This window comes from Coenobita brevimanus, chromosome 103, assembly GCF_032717465.1.
Source record: "Coenobita brevimanus isolate Jiangsu-jjx chromosome 103, ASM3271746v2, whole genome shotgun sequence".
NCBI classification, from domain to species: Eukaryota; Metazoa; Arthropoda; class Malacostraca; order Decapoda; family Coenobitidae; genus Coenobita; species Coenobita brevimanus.
The window spans coordinates 8,611,390-8,629,413 of NC_137056.1; the positions used below are offsets into that span (position 1 = coordinate 8,611,390).

The 18,024-nt window shown below is 42.6% G+C and overlaps 1 protein-coding gene across 1 annotated transcript in view; it reads left to right on the forward strand.

Moving 5' to 3' along the window:
* The first annotated feature begins 12,507 nt into the window (after positions 1–12,507).
* The window catches only part of LOC145415581 (guanine deaminase-like), an 89,350-nt gene continuing 83,833 nt past the window's right edge, over positions 12,508–18,024 (forward strand). The window contains exon 1 of the mRNA XM_080284802.1: positions 12,508–12,627. Within this exon, the coding sequence (XP_080140928.1) occupies positions 12,508–12,627 (120 nt within the window). The remainder of the gene's footprint in view (positions 12,628–18,024) is intronic.

Here is an 18,024-nt window from a genome sequence, read left to right on the forward strand (position 1 = left end):
ACGGGGGAGGGGGAAGCAGGTTGGAGGGTAAAAATTCCTAGTGTACGGGTCTACATTTTGTTAGTCTACATAAACTGTCTTCAAAATCATAGACAATACTACGGCTCTTCATCTCTGCCATAGCACTTTTTCGTGACTAGCATCATAGTCTTGTGTTAAAAAGACAGTAGTACGGCTTTACATCCTTTCCATAGCACATCTTCGTGACTAGCATCATACTCCAGTGTTAAAAAGACAATATGGCTCTACATACTTTCCATAGCACTTCTTCGTGACTAGCATCATATCTTAGTGTTAAAAAGACAATATTACGGCTCTACATCCTTTCCACAGCCTTTTTTCGTGACTAGCATCATATCCTAGTGTTAAAAAGACAATACTCGTATTTATCTCCGAAATATCTGCATGCTGCCAACCTTATCTGAGCAGCCAAGCAGGAGGGCCCGCGCCAGGTGCTTCCTCCCTCCCCCCCCCTCCCCGAATCCGCGCCTGCAACATGTGTGCTTGCCACGTGTCGTGAATCATTAACGCTCACTTGAAAACGCCAGATGTTTGAATTAAGCTTCATATACACTCATCTGATTTCAAAAGCTTTATAAAACTGCTTGAAGTCATTAAAAAAAAAAAAAAGTAATTTTGCCAGGACTCCGACGAGGTTTAAATGTTGTTGTTGTTGTTGTTGTTGTAACCCCAGGTTCATCTGAGACGTGAACTTAGCGGATGCAGGCTGAGGCTGCCCTCCTACAGCCCACCATCCTCTTTTTGGAGTATTGGGAGTGAGTTGAGGGACGTTTGTATAACCGGGCAGTGGAACCGCCCAGAAATATCGGTGTCACCACGTGAAGGCGTCATTCTCCAGCCCCAGGGTTAGAATAATCAGTGCTACAAAAATTTTAGTATTTGGCAAGAGATGTGGATAATTACACTCAGGTGCTGAAACTCGCCAAAACCGTTGTGTGCACTGTAAACTCTGCCACCTGAATGCGAAGGGTTAAAGGTAGGAAGGGAAAGACGGGAGGGCGACTTCCTTTGATATTCTCTCTCTCTCTCTCTCTCCCTCTCTGCCAATCGACGACACGAGTCCATTAAATCACACTTTCTCCACAGCACAGCCTAGTACAATCCAGTTTTCATCCAGGTTCTCAACTACACATTACTGCTGGGTGAACAGGCTACCTCCCTTACTCTCACCGCCCCACCATTCCCCCAAACACCTTCCCATCCCCCCTGCTACATGCATAACTCGTACCTTAACTCTCTCTCTCTCTCTCTCTCTCTCTCTCTGGGTGGAAAAACAATATGGGCACAAAAAAGGAATCTTGTACATGTGGCTACCCAACCCTGACTAATATATCAACCACATACGTACCCAACCAGATCCACAGCCATCATCATCATCATCATGTTCTCCACTACCGCCACCATCATCATCATCTCCACCACGGCCACCATCACCATCATCATCATCATCATCATCTCCATCACCATCATCATCATAACCACCACCATCATCATCACCATCACCATCATCATCATCATCCCATGCCCTGGAGATAATGACGTGATGTATGGCCTTCGTTAATCCCTTCATTAAAGAGCTCTGTCCTTAGCAGAATAAAATTAATATAACCGGACTGAAGAGGCTACAGGGAAATCTCTCGCAAGGAACTGGTCAACTCTTTCAGTACGGTGACATTTTTTATTTTCTTCCTTTTTCAATATTTCTTTCGGTTTTTTCTTTTTTCCTTTTACTTAGTTTTAATCGGCTTACGAGGCTTTAAAAATAGTGAGATTAGGTGTCGCCATAATTATCCCTTTCACTACCAGAGCTTTTTTCTGACATGAATAAAATCGCCTTGACATGGAAGAAGGGAAAAATTGAACTGACAAGGGTTAAAGGAGGGAAGCGAGAGATGGAGGGCGACTCTTAGATATTGACTCTCACACTCTCTCTCTCTCTCTCTCTCTCTCTCACACACACACACACACACACACACACACACACACACACACACACACACACACACACACACACACACCTTTACCTGTTTGCATAAAAACCACTCAGGTAGTACTTAACACAGGTAATTGGGGAGGTGGGGGAGGTTGCCAAGGTGCGTTTTATCGTCCGTTTATTTTTTCCTTCCTTTATTCTTGTTACCTCCAGACGATTTTATTCAGCTTAGGACAGACTATGATGGGGTCAGTGAGAGCTATATCTAACCCTACTCATTCGAAAATACTCTCTCTCTCACTCTCTCTCTCTCTCTCTCTCATACCAGCACGATACAGGATTTAAAAAAAACAGAAGCTATCGGCCTGAACATTCGAAAATTCAAAATCATTTGCCTTTAATTGACTTCATCTTGACTTTCAGCAAAAATGAATAAGTCAACATACAGAATAAAATAAAATAAAAGTACAAGCGAGCCCTAAGAGTCACGAAGGTCGAATTAAAGTCAAGAAAATTTCACTAAAGACAAGACATCGCCAGGAATCTTGTCTTTCACTCTACTGCATGTGAGGAAGGAAATCGTGTGGATAACAAACAATAACAAAATACTTCATCTGGTGGATAATAATTTAACTTATATAAATGTTCTTGTATTCTTCCTACTTATAGACGACATTCTGACATTATGTGAGACTTAACTGAGGGAGTTAACGGTATATACATACATATACGCATACATACATACATATATAAATATACTGTATGTATACATACACACACACACACACACACACACACACACATATATATATATATATATATATATATATATATATATATATATATATATATATATATATATATATATATATATGTGTGTGTGTGTGTGTGTGTGTGTGTGTTTATGTAATAAAATTGTCAGGAAACAATTTAAATAAACCACTCTGAGCTGTGATGCCTTGGCATTAAGGTCAGTGCAGTCATTCCTCACACACACACACACACACACACACACACACACACACACACACACACACACACAATGAAAGTCCTCCAGATATCAACTTTCACACAAGCATTGTACTTCGTTCAGTATAAGGAGTGAATATTCCCCTCCCCCTATTATTGGCATATTTTCTTTGTCCTGTGAAAAATAACCGTTGTGGAATTGGTGGCTGGAAAGAAGCTTTATTTCAAAATACCATTCAAGAACGAATGTGCTAAGACAGGAGGTAATATATAAATATATATATATATATATATATATATATATATATATATATATATATATATATATATATATATATATATATAATGTTGTGGTAGGTGGGGTCGCTCACCATCCACGCACTCGATGTCGTGCTGCTCTCGGGTGTCTGCCCTTTCCTCTCTTCCATCCTTCTTTCCTTCCATCCTCTTCTGTCTTTCTTTCCTTCATTCTTTTCTCTTCCATCTGCCTGAGGGTGACTACACTGAGTGACAAGCCAAATGGTTTCCTGTACACCAGGAAACCATTTGCGACGCTGGGTGGTAACCATATAACCAAAAAATTTGGCGCTTGGTGGTTTAGTAGGTTATTGCGCTCCAATCGGATTGAGCCGGTGAAGGTTTATATCCAAGTGATATTGCTCACGTAATGCCAATCAGAGATGATTGAGGCTGGTCACTCTCATCTTAAATGTCAGGACCAACTTGCCTAGCCCCGGGCTCCTACGCTTCTCATGGGGCAACGTAGGATTGAATGATCGATGGATATATATATATATATATATATATATATATATATATATATATTATATATATATATATATATATATATATATATATATATATATGCTTGGAGAGAGAGAGAGAAAGAGGGGGGGGGGAAGACGAGCTTGAATTATGGCGGGGTTGGGAAAGGACTATGAGAGTATTTTCAGGGAAAACGGGTGTTGCAGAACTGAATGGCTAGGGTACAGTGAAGGTTTATTTCTAAATTTTCTCCAAGGAGAAGGAGGAGGAGCAGGAGGAGGACATGATGACGATCATGACGATGAAGATAAGTTCGCATTGCTCTAATCCACCCTGATTTCTCAGAAAAAAAAATAATAAAATAAAATAAAAAATAATCATCTACTTGTATGCCCGCTCACGACTGATCCATTAAATTATCCCTCAGAATTGGGGTCAAGCATTAATCCGTGCATTTCAGTCCCTTCCACCCAATGACGTATTTTCAACCCTATCCATGCTACTACCAGACGATTTTATTCAGCTTGGATATGGATCTCTACCATGGTCCTTTCATTTTAACTTGTCCAGATTTCCCTCCTTTGGCATCTTAGTTCACGTAATTTTCGTCCTTTTGCAGCTTATTTCACGTACTGTTCGTCCTTTTGCAGCTTATTTCACATCATTTTCGCTCTTTGACAGCTTATTTCACGCAATTTTCTTCCTTTTACAGCTTATTTCACGTAACCTTCGCCCATTAGCAGCTTATTTCACGTACTTTTCGTCCTTTAGCAGCTTATTTCACGTACTTTTCGTCCTTGTTCAGCTTATTTCACGTACAGTCAAATACAAAAGTCCGTTCGTCCCCCCCTGGTTCTGTCTTTATCAAAGCTTTAATGAGATACAGTTTCAATGTGCAGCGTCACGCACGGTTGGGGGATGATATGCACCTCAGGCCACGGCGTCACATCAGGCGTCTATGAATCCAGGGACACATTCAAGTGTTTATGAATCCAGGGTCACATTCAAGCGTCTATGAATCCAGCGTCACATTCAAGCGTCTATGAATCCAGCGTCACATTCAAGCGTCTATGAATCCAGCGTCACATTCAAGCGTCTATGAATCAAGCGTCACATTTAAGTGTCAATGAATCCAGCGTCACATTCAAGCGTCTATGAATCTAGCGTCACATTTAAGTGTCTATGAATCTAGCAAGTGAAGTCAGTCCGAGAGATGAATGGAGTTTAGTATTTAATGGCGGAAAAAAGCATTACGGTTCTACATCCTTTGCACTTCCTCGTGGCAAGCATCATCTTCAAGTGCTAAGGTCCCCTAAAACTCAGCACTGAAGAGGGAAAGATGACAATTTTAGGCCAAGTTATATACAAAAAAATAAATAAATAAAGTACAAAAACGGTACACTGATGGTGGTGACGAATGCTAATAAGTCCACCCCGTTCATTTTGAAAAGCCCCTCTGAACTTAAAAATAAATAAATAAAACTAAATAATATAAATAAAAATCGTCCAGAGGTAGTATGAATAAATCGAAATCTAAGTCATTTGAAATACTTAACTCTTTCAGACCCGGGAAATAGTTCTGATTTCATTCATTCTTACTATTTCCTGTCGACTTTATTTTGATTTTCGGAGAGATTTTCTGCGACCTTTTCCCAGTGTATTCTTGGTACCCCCTGACGATTTTATTCAGCTTGGGAGAGAGAGATACTGGAGGGGTTTCATTCAGACCGTATTCCAGTAGGGTAAGGAGGCTCCCTAACATCTCTTCCTTAGCGATTTGCCTTCCAAACTACCCATTAATGTCCGGTGGTTTGCTTTTTATGTTCTTCCAATATCGACGTAGATTGAATGAATAACACATAAGAATACAGTAACGGATTAGAATCAGAAATAAATCGGTAAGGATGAGGTGTTAGTAAGCTTCCTAATCGTACTCCACAGCCTTCATAAACCCCTTCATTCTTGCTATCTCCAGGCGATTTTATTCATTTTATTTTTTTCTGGATGATGTTAGATACAGCCTTCATTAACCCCTTCAGTCCAACACGTCTTTCTAAAGCTGAATAAAATCGTCTGGTGGTAGCCAGAAGAAAACTTCATAAAGACGATACTGCACTGAAAAAATTACCCCCTTCTATACGGTGACGTCATTTCCGGTATATTTTTGACATCCCCCAGACGATTTTATTCAGCTGGGGAGACAAAACTCAAAGGGTTAGACACAGCCCTCAATGGCCCCTTTTGCCACTTTAATAACCCCAAAAAATCTTAAAATCGTCTGCAGGGAGAAGGAATAGACTAGACGGAATGAGTTAAGGGTGAGATAGGCGTAAAGCTAATCCCTTCATTACGATGACGTCCTCTGAATTTGTCTTGCTACCTCCAGACGATTTTATTCAGCTTAGGAGAGACTTGTGGAAATGAAGGGGTTAGATACAGCCTTCCTTAACCCCTTCACTACGAGGCGGCCTTCCTCAGGTGAATAGGGACGCCTGAATAAACTGAGAGAGAGAGAGAGAGAGAGAGAGAGAGAGAGAGAGAGAGAGAGAACGCTTATAACACCGCTAAGTGACAGCAATAGCAGTTTTTATGGTTCTAGTGTTTCTTCTTTCCTTAATACTGCTGCTATCATGCTGTGTGTGTGTGTGTGTGTGTGTGTGTGTGTGTGTGTGTGTGTGTGTGTGTGTGTGTGTGTGTGTGTGTGTGTGTGTGTTACCAAAATATCTCAAAATCAAGTGGTAAATTGTATCGGAATTGTGGGCACTATCGTAGGATATGTGGCCTGAGCTGATAAGAGTTTAGCAAAGTAATTTGCAACCAACCATTTATTTTAGCAAAGATAACTAATCTAGTTAAGTGATGGTGGGCGATATGAGCACGTAAAACGTAGCCATGCAACACCGCATAGTTTTATAACATATCCTTATCAGTATCGGTATCGTTATGATCGCCCGCCTGGCGAGGCGATAATGTAATTGCCTGCATTTGTGTGTGTGTCTATCTGTTACCAAAACATCTCAAAATCAAGTGGGCAAATGTATTCACACTTTGTGGGTGGTATCCATGGTTATGTTGCTTGACGTGGGTAGATTTTGGCGAAGTAAATTCAACAGTGGAGGGACCGTAAGAAAATGTTCTGGACAGAGGTGAAGAGAGTAAGACAGGGTGGATGTGAGGTTAGCAGGGGACTGAAAGATAAAATGGTAGATTACTAGTGGAGAAGGGAGAAAAAGGGAGCAGATGGAGAGAACACTTTAAGGAATTGTTGAACATAGAGGATGGAAGTAATGCGAGTATAAGTGGCTGGGGAATGGCTGGGAGAAGGAGGGAGGTGAGAAGACAGGAAGAAATCAGTAGGATAGAAGTTGTGGAAGCAATGAAGAAACTTAAAGGGAAAGCCCCAGGAATTGATGGAGTGTGTGGTGAAATGCTGAAGTATGAGGGAGAGATAGTAGTAGAATGGATGTGGAAGATATGCAGGTTGGCCTGGGAGGAAGGTAGAGTCCCGGAGGATTGGAAGTCAGGTATAATCATTCCTTTGTACAAAGGAAAAGAGGAAAAAGAAGTATGTGGTAATCATAGGGGCATTTGTCTTCTTAGTATAATAGGAAAAGTGTATGGTAGGATACTTATTGACAGAGTTAGAGAAAGAACAGAGGAATTAGTAGGAGAAGAACAGGGAGGCTTTAGGAAGGGAAGGGGTTGTGTAGATCAGATATTCATTCTTAGATCTTTAGTGGAAAAGTTTCTAGAGAAGGGAAAGAAGTTGTATGCGGCTTTCATGGATTTGGAGAAAGCATATGACAGGGTGGATAGACAAGGATTGTGGAAAGTATTAAGAATATATGGAGTAGATGGAAAGTTGTTGAATGCTGTGAAGAGTATGTACCGGTATGATGGTGCTATGGCTGTAGTGCGTGTGGATGGTGAACTAAGTGAATTTTTCTCTTTGGAGGTTGGGTTGAAACAGGGATGTGTCATGTCTCCATGGTTGTTCAATCTGTTCATGGATGGGGTAATAAAAGAGATACAAGGTAGGGTAGTGGATGTTGGAGTGGCCCTGGTGAGAGAGGATAGTGTTTGGAAACTCCCTGTACTGTTGTTTGCAGATGATACTGTGTTGTTGAGTGAAGACGAAGGGGAGCTGAAAGGCTTGGGACAGTGTATAAGAAACGGAATCTAAAGGTGAATGTAGGGAAGAGTAAAGTGATGGTCTTTGAGAGAGGTGAAGTCAGTGAATGTACAGCGAGGTTGGATGGTGAGGATTGGAAAATGTGAGTACATTTAAGTACTTGGGTAGTGTGATGAGTAAGGATGGAGGTTTGGAGGGTGAAGTGCTTGAAAGGGTACAGCAGGGAAGAAAGGCTGCTGGTTCTTTGAAAGCAATGATAAGAAACAGGGAAGTGAGCATGGAAGTGAAAAAGTTACTACATGACAGTACTGTGATACCAATTCTAACGTATGGAAGTGAAGCTTGGACGTTGTTGGAAGGACACAAGTCAAGAGTGAGAGCAGTGGAAATGAGTTATTTAAGAGGAGCCTGTGGAGTCACATGGAGAGACATGCTGACGAATGAGGATATAAAGAAGCGTTGTGGTGTGGATGTGGATGTGACAGGAAATGTTATGAGGAACACACTGAGGTGGTTTGGCCATGTGGAGAGGATGGAGGGTGAAAGACTGACGAAGAGAGTGTATGTGAGTGAGGTGGAGGGGGGAAGAGGGAGGGGGAGGCCGAGGATGAGATGGAGGGATGGGGTGGAGAGGTATATGAGAGAGGGGGATGTGAGTTGGGAGCAGGGCAGTGAAATGGCGGGGGACAGGACGACGTGGAGGTGATTTGTTTGTGGCCACCCCAAACGGGATTGATGCGTCTGGCAATAGATAGATAGATAGAAATTCAACAGTGTTATTTTGGCAAAGATTACTGATCATGATTTTTAGTGATGGCGGGCGATACGCAATCATGGGCGAATGCTTTGGCTGTCCTTGCTTCTGCTGTTCTTCATTATCATCATCAGCATCAGCATCGTAAACATCATCTTCAACATCATCATCATCATCATCATCATCATCTTCTTTTCCTCCTCCTCCTGCTCCTTGACTATCCATCTCATCTTCCTCATCATCGTTATAATCATCCAATAAACATCTTATTCAGTGTCACTCTTCTTTTACCTCTAATCATCTACTCCTTTATCATCATTTTACTGTTCCTGCTCCTCCTCCTCCTTCTTCTTTCCCTCCTCCTCCTCCTTCTCCCCTTCTTCTTTCCCTCCTCCTCCTCCTTCTCCCCTTCTTCTTTCCCTCCTCCTCCTCCTTCTCCCCTTCTTCTTTCCCTCCTCCTCCTCCTTCTCCCCTTCTTCTTCCTTCCTCCTCCTCCTTCTCCTCTTCTTCTTTCCCTCCTCCTCCTCCTTCTCCCCTTCTTCTTTCCCTCCTCCTCCTCCTTCTCCCCTTCTTCTTTCCCTCCTCCTCCTCCTTCTCCCCTTCTTCTTCTTTCCCTCCTTCTCCTCCTTCTCTCCTTCTTTTCCTCCTGCTCCCCTTCATTCTGTAAAAGAAGGAGGAAATGCAGCTATAAAACGTTTGGTATAATTGGCTCAAGTGGTTGAGTGGATGGTTAGCTGTGGTTTGGGGGACTATAGTGACGTCTCTCTCGTATGAGGCACCAGGCAATTCTTTTTTGTCTGTCTTCCTCTTTCATCGTCATCATCATCATCATCATCATCAACAACACAACCATCTTCTTCTCGTCATCATCATCATTTTCATCATCATCATCATCATCATCATCATCTTTTTCTTCCCCTCCTCCTCCTCCTCCTCCCCCTCTTCGTACTGTAATACAGGAAGAGAAGGGGAAAATGCAGTCCTAAAACGTTTGGTATAATTGGCTCAAGTGGATGAGTGGATGGTTAGCCGTGGTTTGGGAGGCTAATGACGTCTCTCTTATAAGATGAGCCAGGCAACTCTTTTTCTTCTTTCTTCATCATCATCGTAATCTTCTTCATTTTATCTTTCCTTCTTCTTTTTTAACATTACCCTCATATTCATCTCATTATTCTCTGTTATCATCATCACCATCATCATCATCACACTGTCGGTTGCTTTTCTTCTTCTTCATCACCATCATCATCATCGTCACACTGTCAATTATTTTTAGTCATCATCATACTCATTATCATGCTGTCAATCGTTTTTGTTGTTCTTCACCCTCCCCATCCTCTCCATCATCATTACCATCATAATTCGTTCTCGTAATCCTTCTCCACCATCATTAGCCTATCACTATCTTCTTCCTCTTCCCTGTATCATTATCATCATCATCATCTTCCTATCTTCTCCATCATCATCATCTTTTTATTTTCTCCATCATCCTTATCATCGTGATCATGATGACGATGATCATCATCATCATCTTCTTATTTTCTCCATCATCCTTATCATCATGATCATGATGACGATGATCATCATCATCATTCTATCTTCTCCATCATCACCATCATCTTCATCTTTGTAACTTCCCCATCATCATCATCTTTGCAACTTCTCCATCATCATCATCATCATCGCTGTATCTCCTCCAACATCAGCATCATCAGCACCTTTGTATGTTCTCCAGCATCAGGATTAGCATCTTCCTCTCCCTAGCAAAACAGGAAGAGGAGGAGGATATCCCGGCCCTGAACGTTGCGATGACGCCAGCAAAGTGGATGGCTGCTGGATGATTGACGCATGACGCAGTGGCAGGGGTTTACGAGGCTTCCTGATAATTGGTAGTTTGATTTATTTATTATCTGTATCATATTATTTTATTTTATTATCGTCAGAGTCTTCTTTTTTATCGTTATTATCAATTTCATCTTTTAATTGTTCATCATCTTCTCTTTATTCTTTTTCGTCTTCATCTTCTCTTTCTTCTTCTTCTTCTTCTTCTTTTTCTTCATCTTCTTCAGTATCACCATCCTCTTATAATCACTATCCTCCTCCTCTTCTTCACGACCAGGAGAGAGAGAGAGAGAGAGAGAGGGGGGGGGAGGGTTAGGAGTGAGGAAAGGAGAGGGGAGGGATCTCTATATACATACGGCAGCTTGATAATCGAGCTTATCAGTTTAACATAAAGGAATGTAACCTTGTATCCTTAAGACTCTCTCTCTCTCTCTCACACACACACACACACACACACACACACAATCCTCATCCTCATCCTCATCATCACGTTGTACCTCGTTCCTACATCAAAACAGGGTATAAGAATCGTAAAATCAAGGCCATGTAAGAATCACATAAGTTTTCATATTAGGCAGCAGTATCTGGCACCTGCTCTTGGGGAAATGCATAAATGGAGGGAGAGGTGCCATGAGCTGCTTATCGTGAGGCAGAGTGTGGTGGTGGGAGGTGTGTGTGTGTGTTTACCGCTGCTGCAGTGCTTCTGGATTTTTCTTTCTTTGCATTTATTTAGAAGTTAGTAAATTAACTCCCTCAGCGCATGGACATCAGGTATATTGAAATCATGTCACCTCCTGCAGATGATACTAACTTACAGGGTTATATATTACAGCCTTCAATATCTTCTGTAGAGTGAATAACATCGTCCACACGCTTCAAGAACAGTACAAATAAGTCAGCGTAATGTTCATGAGAAAATGCTGCTTCTCATGCGGTGCTGAAATATATATTTGTTTCACCAACTAGTTATCCAATATTCTGTAGTATTCTAGCTTTATAACGAGTAAGAGAGTGCAACATGCGGGAGCTTCAGGGTCCTTCAGTCAATGCCACTGGGGTTGCGTGGTGTGTGAGGGTAGTTTTAGGTAATGTGGTGTGAAGGAGTGGTATACAGTATATGGTTTCAGTGAATGTCACTGGGGTTGCGTGGGAGGGTGATTTTATGTGATGTGGTGCGACGGAGTGGTGTGGCTTCGTTAATGATGCACCTCATGCGAAAATTATTAGTGAGATACAGACGGACAGGACCACTCCTAGAAACAATCCCGCATTTAATCACAAGGCATTTGTCGACCGCGTACCTGCGTCGTGCCGGGATAAGTTACCATATAGCCATTCTCTAAGACCACAGCAGCCACGGTCACACCCAGTCACAGCAATCAAGCCTCTCTTTTGTAACATCTGGTCCAGTCAGGTTAATCTTGGTCCATTAACACTTCAGTTCAGGTGCATTTACGATCACTTACGTCGAAATAGGTTCATTCAGGGTCTTTACATTCAACTAGGCCTAACTAGATCATCATGTCGTCACGTCAATTTAGCTCAACATAGATCCGTTCTAGTCATTCCACCTCATTTCGCACCTACGTGTATGTTACCGATGTTGATTTCCGTCCGCTGGAACAGATCTAGTATGGACACTTCATTCTTGACTCCCCAGTCTTTTCCCAGCCATATTTTGACTCAGGTAGGTCAGCTCAGCATTATTTCAATTAATGTAGGTCCTGTCAGGTAACCTCGGGCCCATCGGATCAATTTGGGTTAATAAAGATCAGTTCAGATCATGTGTCAAGATGTATGAAAAAAATTAGACCTGCTATTGCAATGGCTTCTGAGGTATTACCGTTCTTATATTTCCCTTTACGTCCCTTTACATCCATTAGAGCGATTTTTTTCAGTGCAGGGAGTTTCAGATAATGTGAGTGTGCGTAAGCGTTTGTCCCTTTACATCTATATTAGAGCGATTTATTTCATTGCAGAAAGTTTGAGGTTTTGTGAATTTAAGCGTGTGATAAAATTAAGTCTTAACGCTACGATGGCTTTTGAGATATGCCAAGTCAGGTCTTTAGGGATTGGGCGGGATGGCCTGGGAAGATGGCAAGTGGTGAGGCACAACGGGGAAGTACCATATACTCTCCGAAAATGGACGATGTAGATCAGCTGGTATTTGAGTCAGTTACTGGTATGATATTCATCACTTCGGGGGACAAACGGGTGGGATGGATATGTGGATGGACAGGAATTATTGGGTGGGATAGGATGGTGGTGGGCCATGGCGAGATGACTACACCGTCAAGATGGGCGTTGTATGAAGGGCGGCATGAGACTTCTATGTAAAAGTTTAATGCGAGGTAGGTGGGAAAAGATTAGGGTGAATGGGATGGGCAGGAATGTGGTGCAGCAGGGCGGGAGTAACACACCCCGCTATACAAAGGCATTATAGGTTGGCCAGCATAGGTGTGGTGATAATATAATTCATAATTCCTCGAAGCAGAACAACAACAAGTAAGTATGCACCGCTCCGTCTGTTTCCCTCTTGTCTCTCTTCACCCAGCAGTGCAATTTGGGAGCTGGGTGTAGCATTGACTATTGCAAGTCGTATTCTAAGAAAGGAATGAAACTTAGCAAAAGCCTTAGTGATCCTCGGGACGTTAATCCTACGCTTTATTTCCTTTCTTCTACTCTTCCTCCTCCTCTTCTCCTCCTCCCCCTCCTCTTCCTCCACTTCCTTATCTGATATCAGCGACCTGGATGTCCACCGATAAGACAAGTATATACAATATCTCCCTTTCTGTCACATGTTATCAGCTTTAAGATAGTTAACAGCTGTGATACTGGCTGTCTTGTCACTGCTCTCCACATCCATTCTCATTTTTCTTTCAGTTTTATCTGAAATGCAAAATTTAGAAATAATGCTTGTGGACGGTAATACTGAAGATAAAAAAAAATGCTGCTTGAATGATAAGGAATAAGAAGTATGGAAGTATTAAAAAAAAAAAAACTCACTATATGAGTACTGTGTATGGATGTGATGCATGAACCCCTTTGAAAGCACATAAGTTAAAAGTGACAGCAGTGGAAATGAATATGTGAAGCTACTTGGGGCCAGACAGACAAATAAGGAAGTGAAAGAGCGTTGTAGTGTTGATGTGGATGACACTGAAAGCATTAGGAAAATTTAGCCACGTGGTGGGGATGAAGAATGAGATATTGCCTAGAAGAGTGCATGTGAGTGAGATGGAGGGGAGGCGAAGACCAAGGATGAGGAAGGATGTGGTGGAGAGCTGTATGAGAGAAGGGAGTGTGAGATGGATACTAGAGTGACAGAGGACAGGTGACACGGAGGCAGTTCGATTGTGGCCGTCATGGGATTAGGGCATCCGGTCATAAATAAAGGGACAAAAAAGTGTCGTACAGGCACAAAGCTTTCACAGAAACTTCTCACGCTTAGGGGATACCTAGATTTCATTTTTAAAAAATTGGTGAGGTGACCAAAATTTTGCTATTTTTGGCTTCTTTTATCCTTAAATATACTAGACTATGGTTATCCTAGCCTTGGATTCCTGTTTCTGAAGGAATTAAAGCAGGATTAGCAGTTACATTGTTATCTTCGGGAATGAGCATCATGCAACGGTGCTAGAAGGTCCAGTATAGGCCTATGATATGAACGCTTTAATCCCGTCAATCCCATAACTTGTTTTGTTGTTGTTGCTATCAACAGACGACATTATTCAACTTAGGACCGACATCTACACTCGTTTTATTCCAACATGGCCTAAAATTGCCATCTCTCCATCTTGAATGCCGAGTTGCAAAAACAGATTAGCACTGAAATGTGGAACTAGTCATGAAGAGCTGCTGTGGAAATGATGTACAGCCGTTGTAAATGTCTTTTTTTCTGTCACTGTGCAATGTGAAATAAGCTGCAAAAAGACGAAATATGAGTTTCTATAGTAGCCGCAGCGAGAAATGAACGCTGTGGTGGGGCAGCCGGTCATCCGGGGATTCCCCCACTGTAGCCATATCTACATGTCACCGACCATAGAGGTAGGATGTCACCGACCACCGGCCACCGCTGCAGCCCCGCTCCATGATCCTTACCCTGTGTCTCTGCCTTTCTCTTTCTCTCTCAGTTTCTATATAAACTGCTGTATTTCCGAAACTAATTATGAAATTATTATGACTTTTGTTCCACACCACCACTGAGGTAAAAATCAAGGAGAGTTTTCTGTATAAAGGTTTCCCCCCCCTTGTCTGAGGGCAGGTCAGTTCTGGCGAGTGTATAATTATAGGTCAGGCGGAGGTATCGGCAAGGCCGCACTCCCCCGCTCATATGCCACATTTAGGAGGGGGGGGAAACCTTTATACAGAAAACTCTCCTTGATTTTTACCTCAAAGGTGGTGTGGAACAAAAGTCATAATAATTTCATAATTAGTTTCGGAAATACACCAGTTTATATAAAAACCGAGAGAGAAAGAGAAAGCCAGAGACACAGGGTAAGGATCATGGAGCGGGGCTGCAGCGGTGGCCGATGGTCGGTGACATGTGGATATGGCTTAGGTGGGGGAATCCCCGGATGACCGGCTGCCCCACCACAGCGTTCATTTCTCGCTGCGGCTACTATAGTACAGCGCTATTTTCGGCCCACCCTGTAGGTTAACGTAGCTCAAACAAATATACTAGTCACGAATAAGTGTGCCATGCAGGTGTCCTCAACTGACAACATTACGATCCAAAGTCTTTGTCCGTATTCTCGTCAGCTTAGTAGATTTCTTAACGCATCCTTGTTTGCGATTTATTTTGCCTAGTTCACTTTAATATAGGGTGGTCCCTAAACAGCGCTCCACTCAAAATTCTCCTGACGGTATCGTATGTCTTGCGGGGATGGCTCAGGCAGTTGGCGTGGGCGTAGGTATGGCGGTGGGAGTAGGAAATGATTAATTAATGCGAGATTGATTGATTGACTGATTGACTGACAGACAGACAGACAAACAGACATAAATAGATATGTACAGATAGACGGACAGATAGGTAGGTAGACAATCCCGTAGTCTTGTTGGTTAATGATGCTCCCTAGCACTTTTCCATTAATATCTACTTCTGTATCTGGTAAGCTAATGTTTTCTTGTATGTGAAGGCGAATATTCGAACCATCGCTAATGTATATGACACATTAGTCGTTACTCATATATAAAGGAATATTTAAGATACCAAAGAATGTTTAAGTATTAATATGCAAAAGATATACCTAAATCAACAAAGAGATAAAGATAATATACAAGAAAATAATACGGTACTGTATAACATGCAAATTGTTAATCTAGTTGGAGCGGAGTTACACCAAGTCGAATACTGATCTAACTCGGCGAAAGTGGAGTTAACTGATTACAGCTGATTGACACGCTAGGCGCCTTGGCTATGATGGACTTCACGCCCCAGTCTGAGTAACAGCCTTACACAGGTTCGATTCCCAAGAGGCTACTGGAGGCTTTTCGATCACGTACCGAAGGAAGTAGGCTGGTCATCTACCCATGAGCGTCCTGCATGGCGGTAGCCTAGCCTCGGACCCCCCACCCCTCCATGGGAGTAATTAAAGCGACTAGATGTTACCGAGTTTTGCTAACTAGTTGGGGCGTTGACGAGGAGCCTATACTAGGTGGTGCTGTGCACTTGGGGTGAGCTGCTGAAGCGGCCACCTGAGGGCCAGACCTCAACATACTTCTCTGCACCTCGCCGTGGGAAGGACTCTGGTGAGGAACTGCCTACCACAAGGGAGTGTCGGATCCCTACACGGTGTATGTTTTGTACTGTACCTGTAGGATGGTCCACAAAAGCAATATATTACCTGTGGTTAATGGGTCTATTCACCCAGGCAGATCGAGGTTATGCAACAACTAATTTGTTGATAATTGGATATCAATTTTAGACCAACTTAGGATGAAATGAATATAGGAGCCATTGCAAAGACATATAACAACAACATGGCTACTGAAAGGACCTTAAACATACCTCTCCTCATGCCAACAGATCTGCGAAGTGACAGACCTGAGTGAACCATGATGAACAGGAACGAGTGTGAAAGGGTGGCAACAAGCGTTACGGCGAAAGGCATGCTGTTCTCGCCAAATGTCAAGGTAGAGTGCAGTTCGTTCCGTCACGGCCATCCTGTAACAACTGCCTAGCTGCGAGTTTCGAGCTGAAAGGGGGTTGAAAATATCGACGCTGTTAATTTTCGTAGCATCACATCATATTTAAAATACATATCCTGTGAAAATAGCTTTGACATAATGTTATAAATGTATGTAGCAGTAAATATGGAAAACAATAATGTATGTGGTCTCCGGGTGTTTTCTAGTTTTATGACTATCGTTATTTTACGGCGAGAGTGGAGCTGTTTACTTATCCCCTAATTCTACTGACTATCAAAAATTCTTCGACTATCTTACTTCTACGATGGAACACATTCTGTCCATTTCTCCTTTCTCTGAAATCTCCATTCTTGGAGATTTCAATGTTCACCACCACCTTTGGCTCTCCTCTCCTTTCACGGATCCACCTGGTGAACAAGCCTACATCTTTTCTATCCTTAATGACCTAGAGCAGCTTGTACAGCACCCTACCTGTATCCCTGATCGCCTTGGGGAGAGCTCCAACATACTTGACCTCTTCCTCACAACTAATCCTTCTGCTTACTCTGTTAATCTTTTCTCTCCGTTGGGCTCCTCCGATCACAACCTTATTACCTTAACCTGTCCTATCACTCCAGTGCGGCCTGTGGACCCTCCAGGGAAACTTGTCGTCTGTGGCATTTGGAGCCGCATGAACTGGGAGGCCCTCAGGCAGTACTTCTTTGATTTTCCCTGGAATGATTATTGCTTCCATGGCCGTGAGCCATCTGAGTGTGCCTTGTGCATTACGGAGGTTATTCTCTCGGGCATGGAAGCATACATTCCTTTCTCATATCCTTTGACTAACGCAAGAAAGCCTTGGTTTAATCACGCTTGTTCTAATGCTGTCCGCAACAAGGAGAAGGCCTACAAAAGGTACCGGAGCCAACCCACCCCTGAATCACATCATCTTTACGTTTCTGCCCGGAATCGTGCTAAGTCTGTTTTTCGCTCTACTAAAAATAATTTCATCCATACTAAATGCTCTCAACTCTCCAACTCGAATTCTTCCCGCTCCTTCTGGCACCTTGCCAAAAATCTTTCTAACAACTTTACCTCATCATCCTTCCCTCCTCTTTTCTACTCTGATGGTTCTGTAGCTATTTCTTCTACTGATAAAGCAGATCTCTTCGCAAAGACTTTCTCCTCCAATTCCACCTTAGACGATTCCGGTGCTGTTCCTCCATCACTTCTCCCCTCTGACTTCCTCATGGCTGACATTAAAATTTCTTCAGTTGATGTATTTTCTGCCATCACTGGCCTCAGTACTAACAAGGCATATGGGCCTGATGGGGTCCCTCCTGTTGTTCTCAAGAACTGTGCTTCTGTGCTTACACCCTGCCTAGGCAAACTCTTTTGCCTTTGTCTGTCAACTTGTACCTTTCCTTCTTGCTGGAAGTTTGCTCTCATTCAGCCAGTCCCAAAGAAGGGTGACCACTCCCA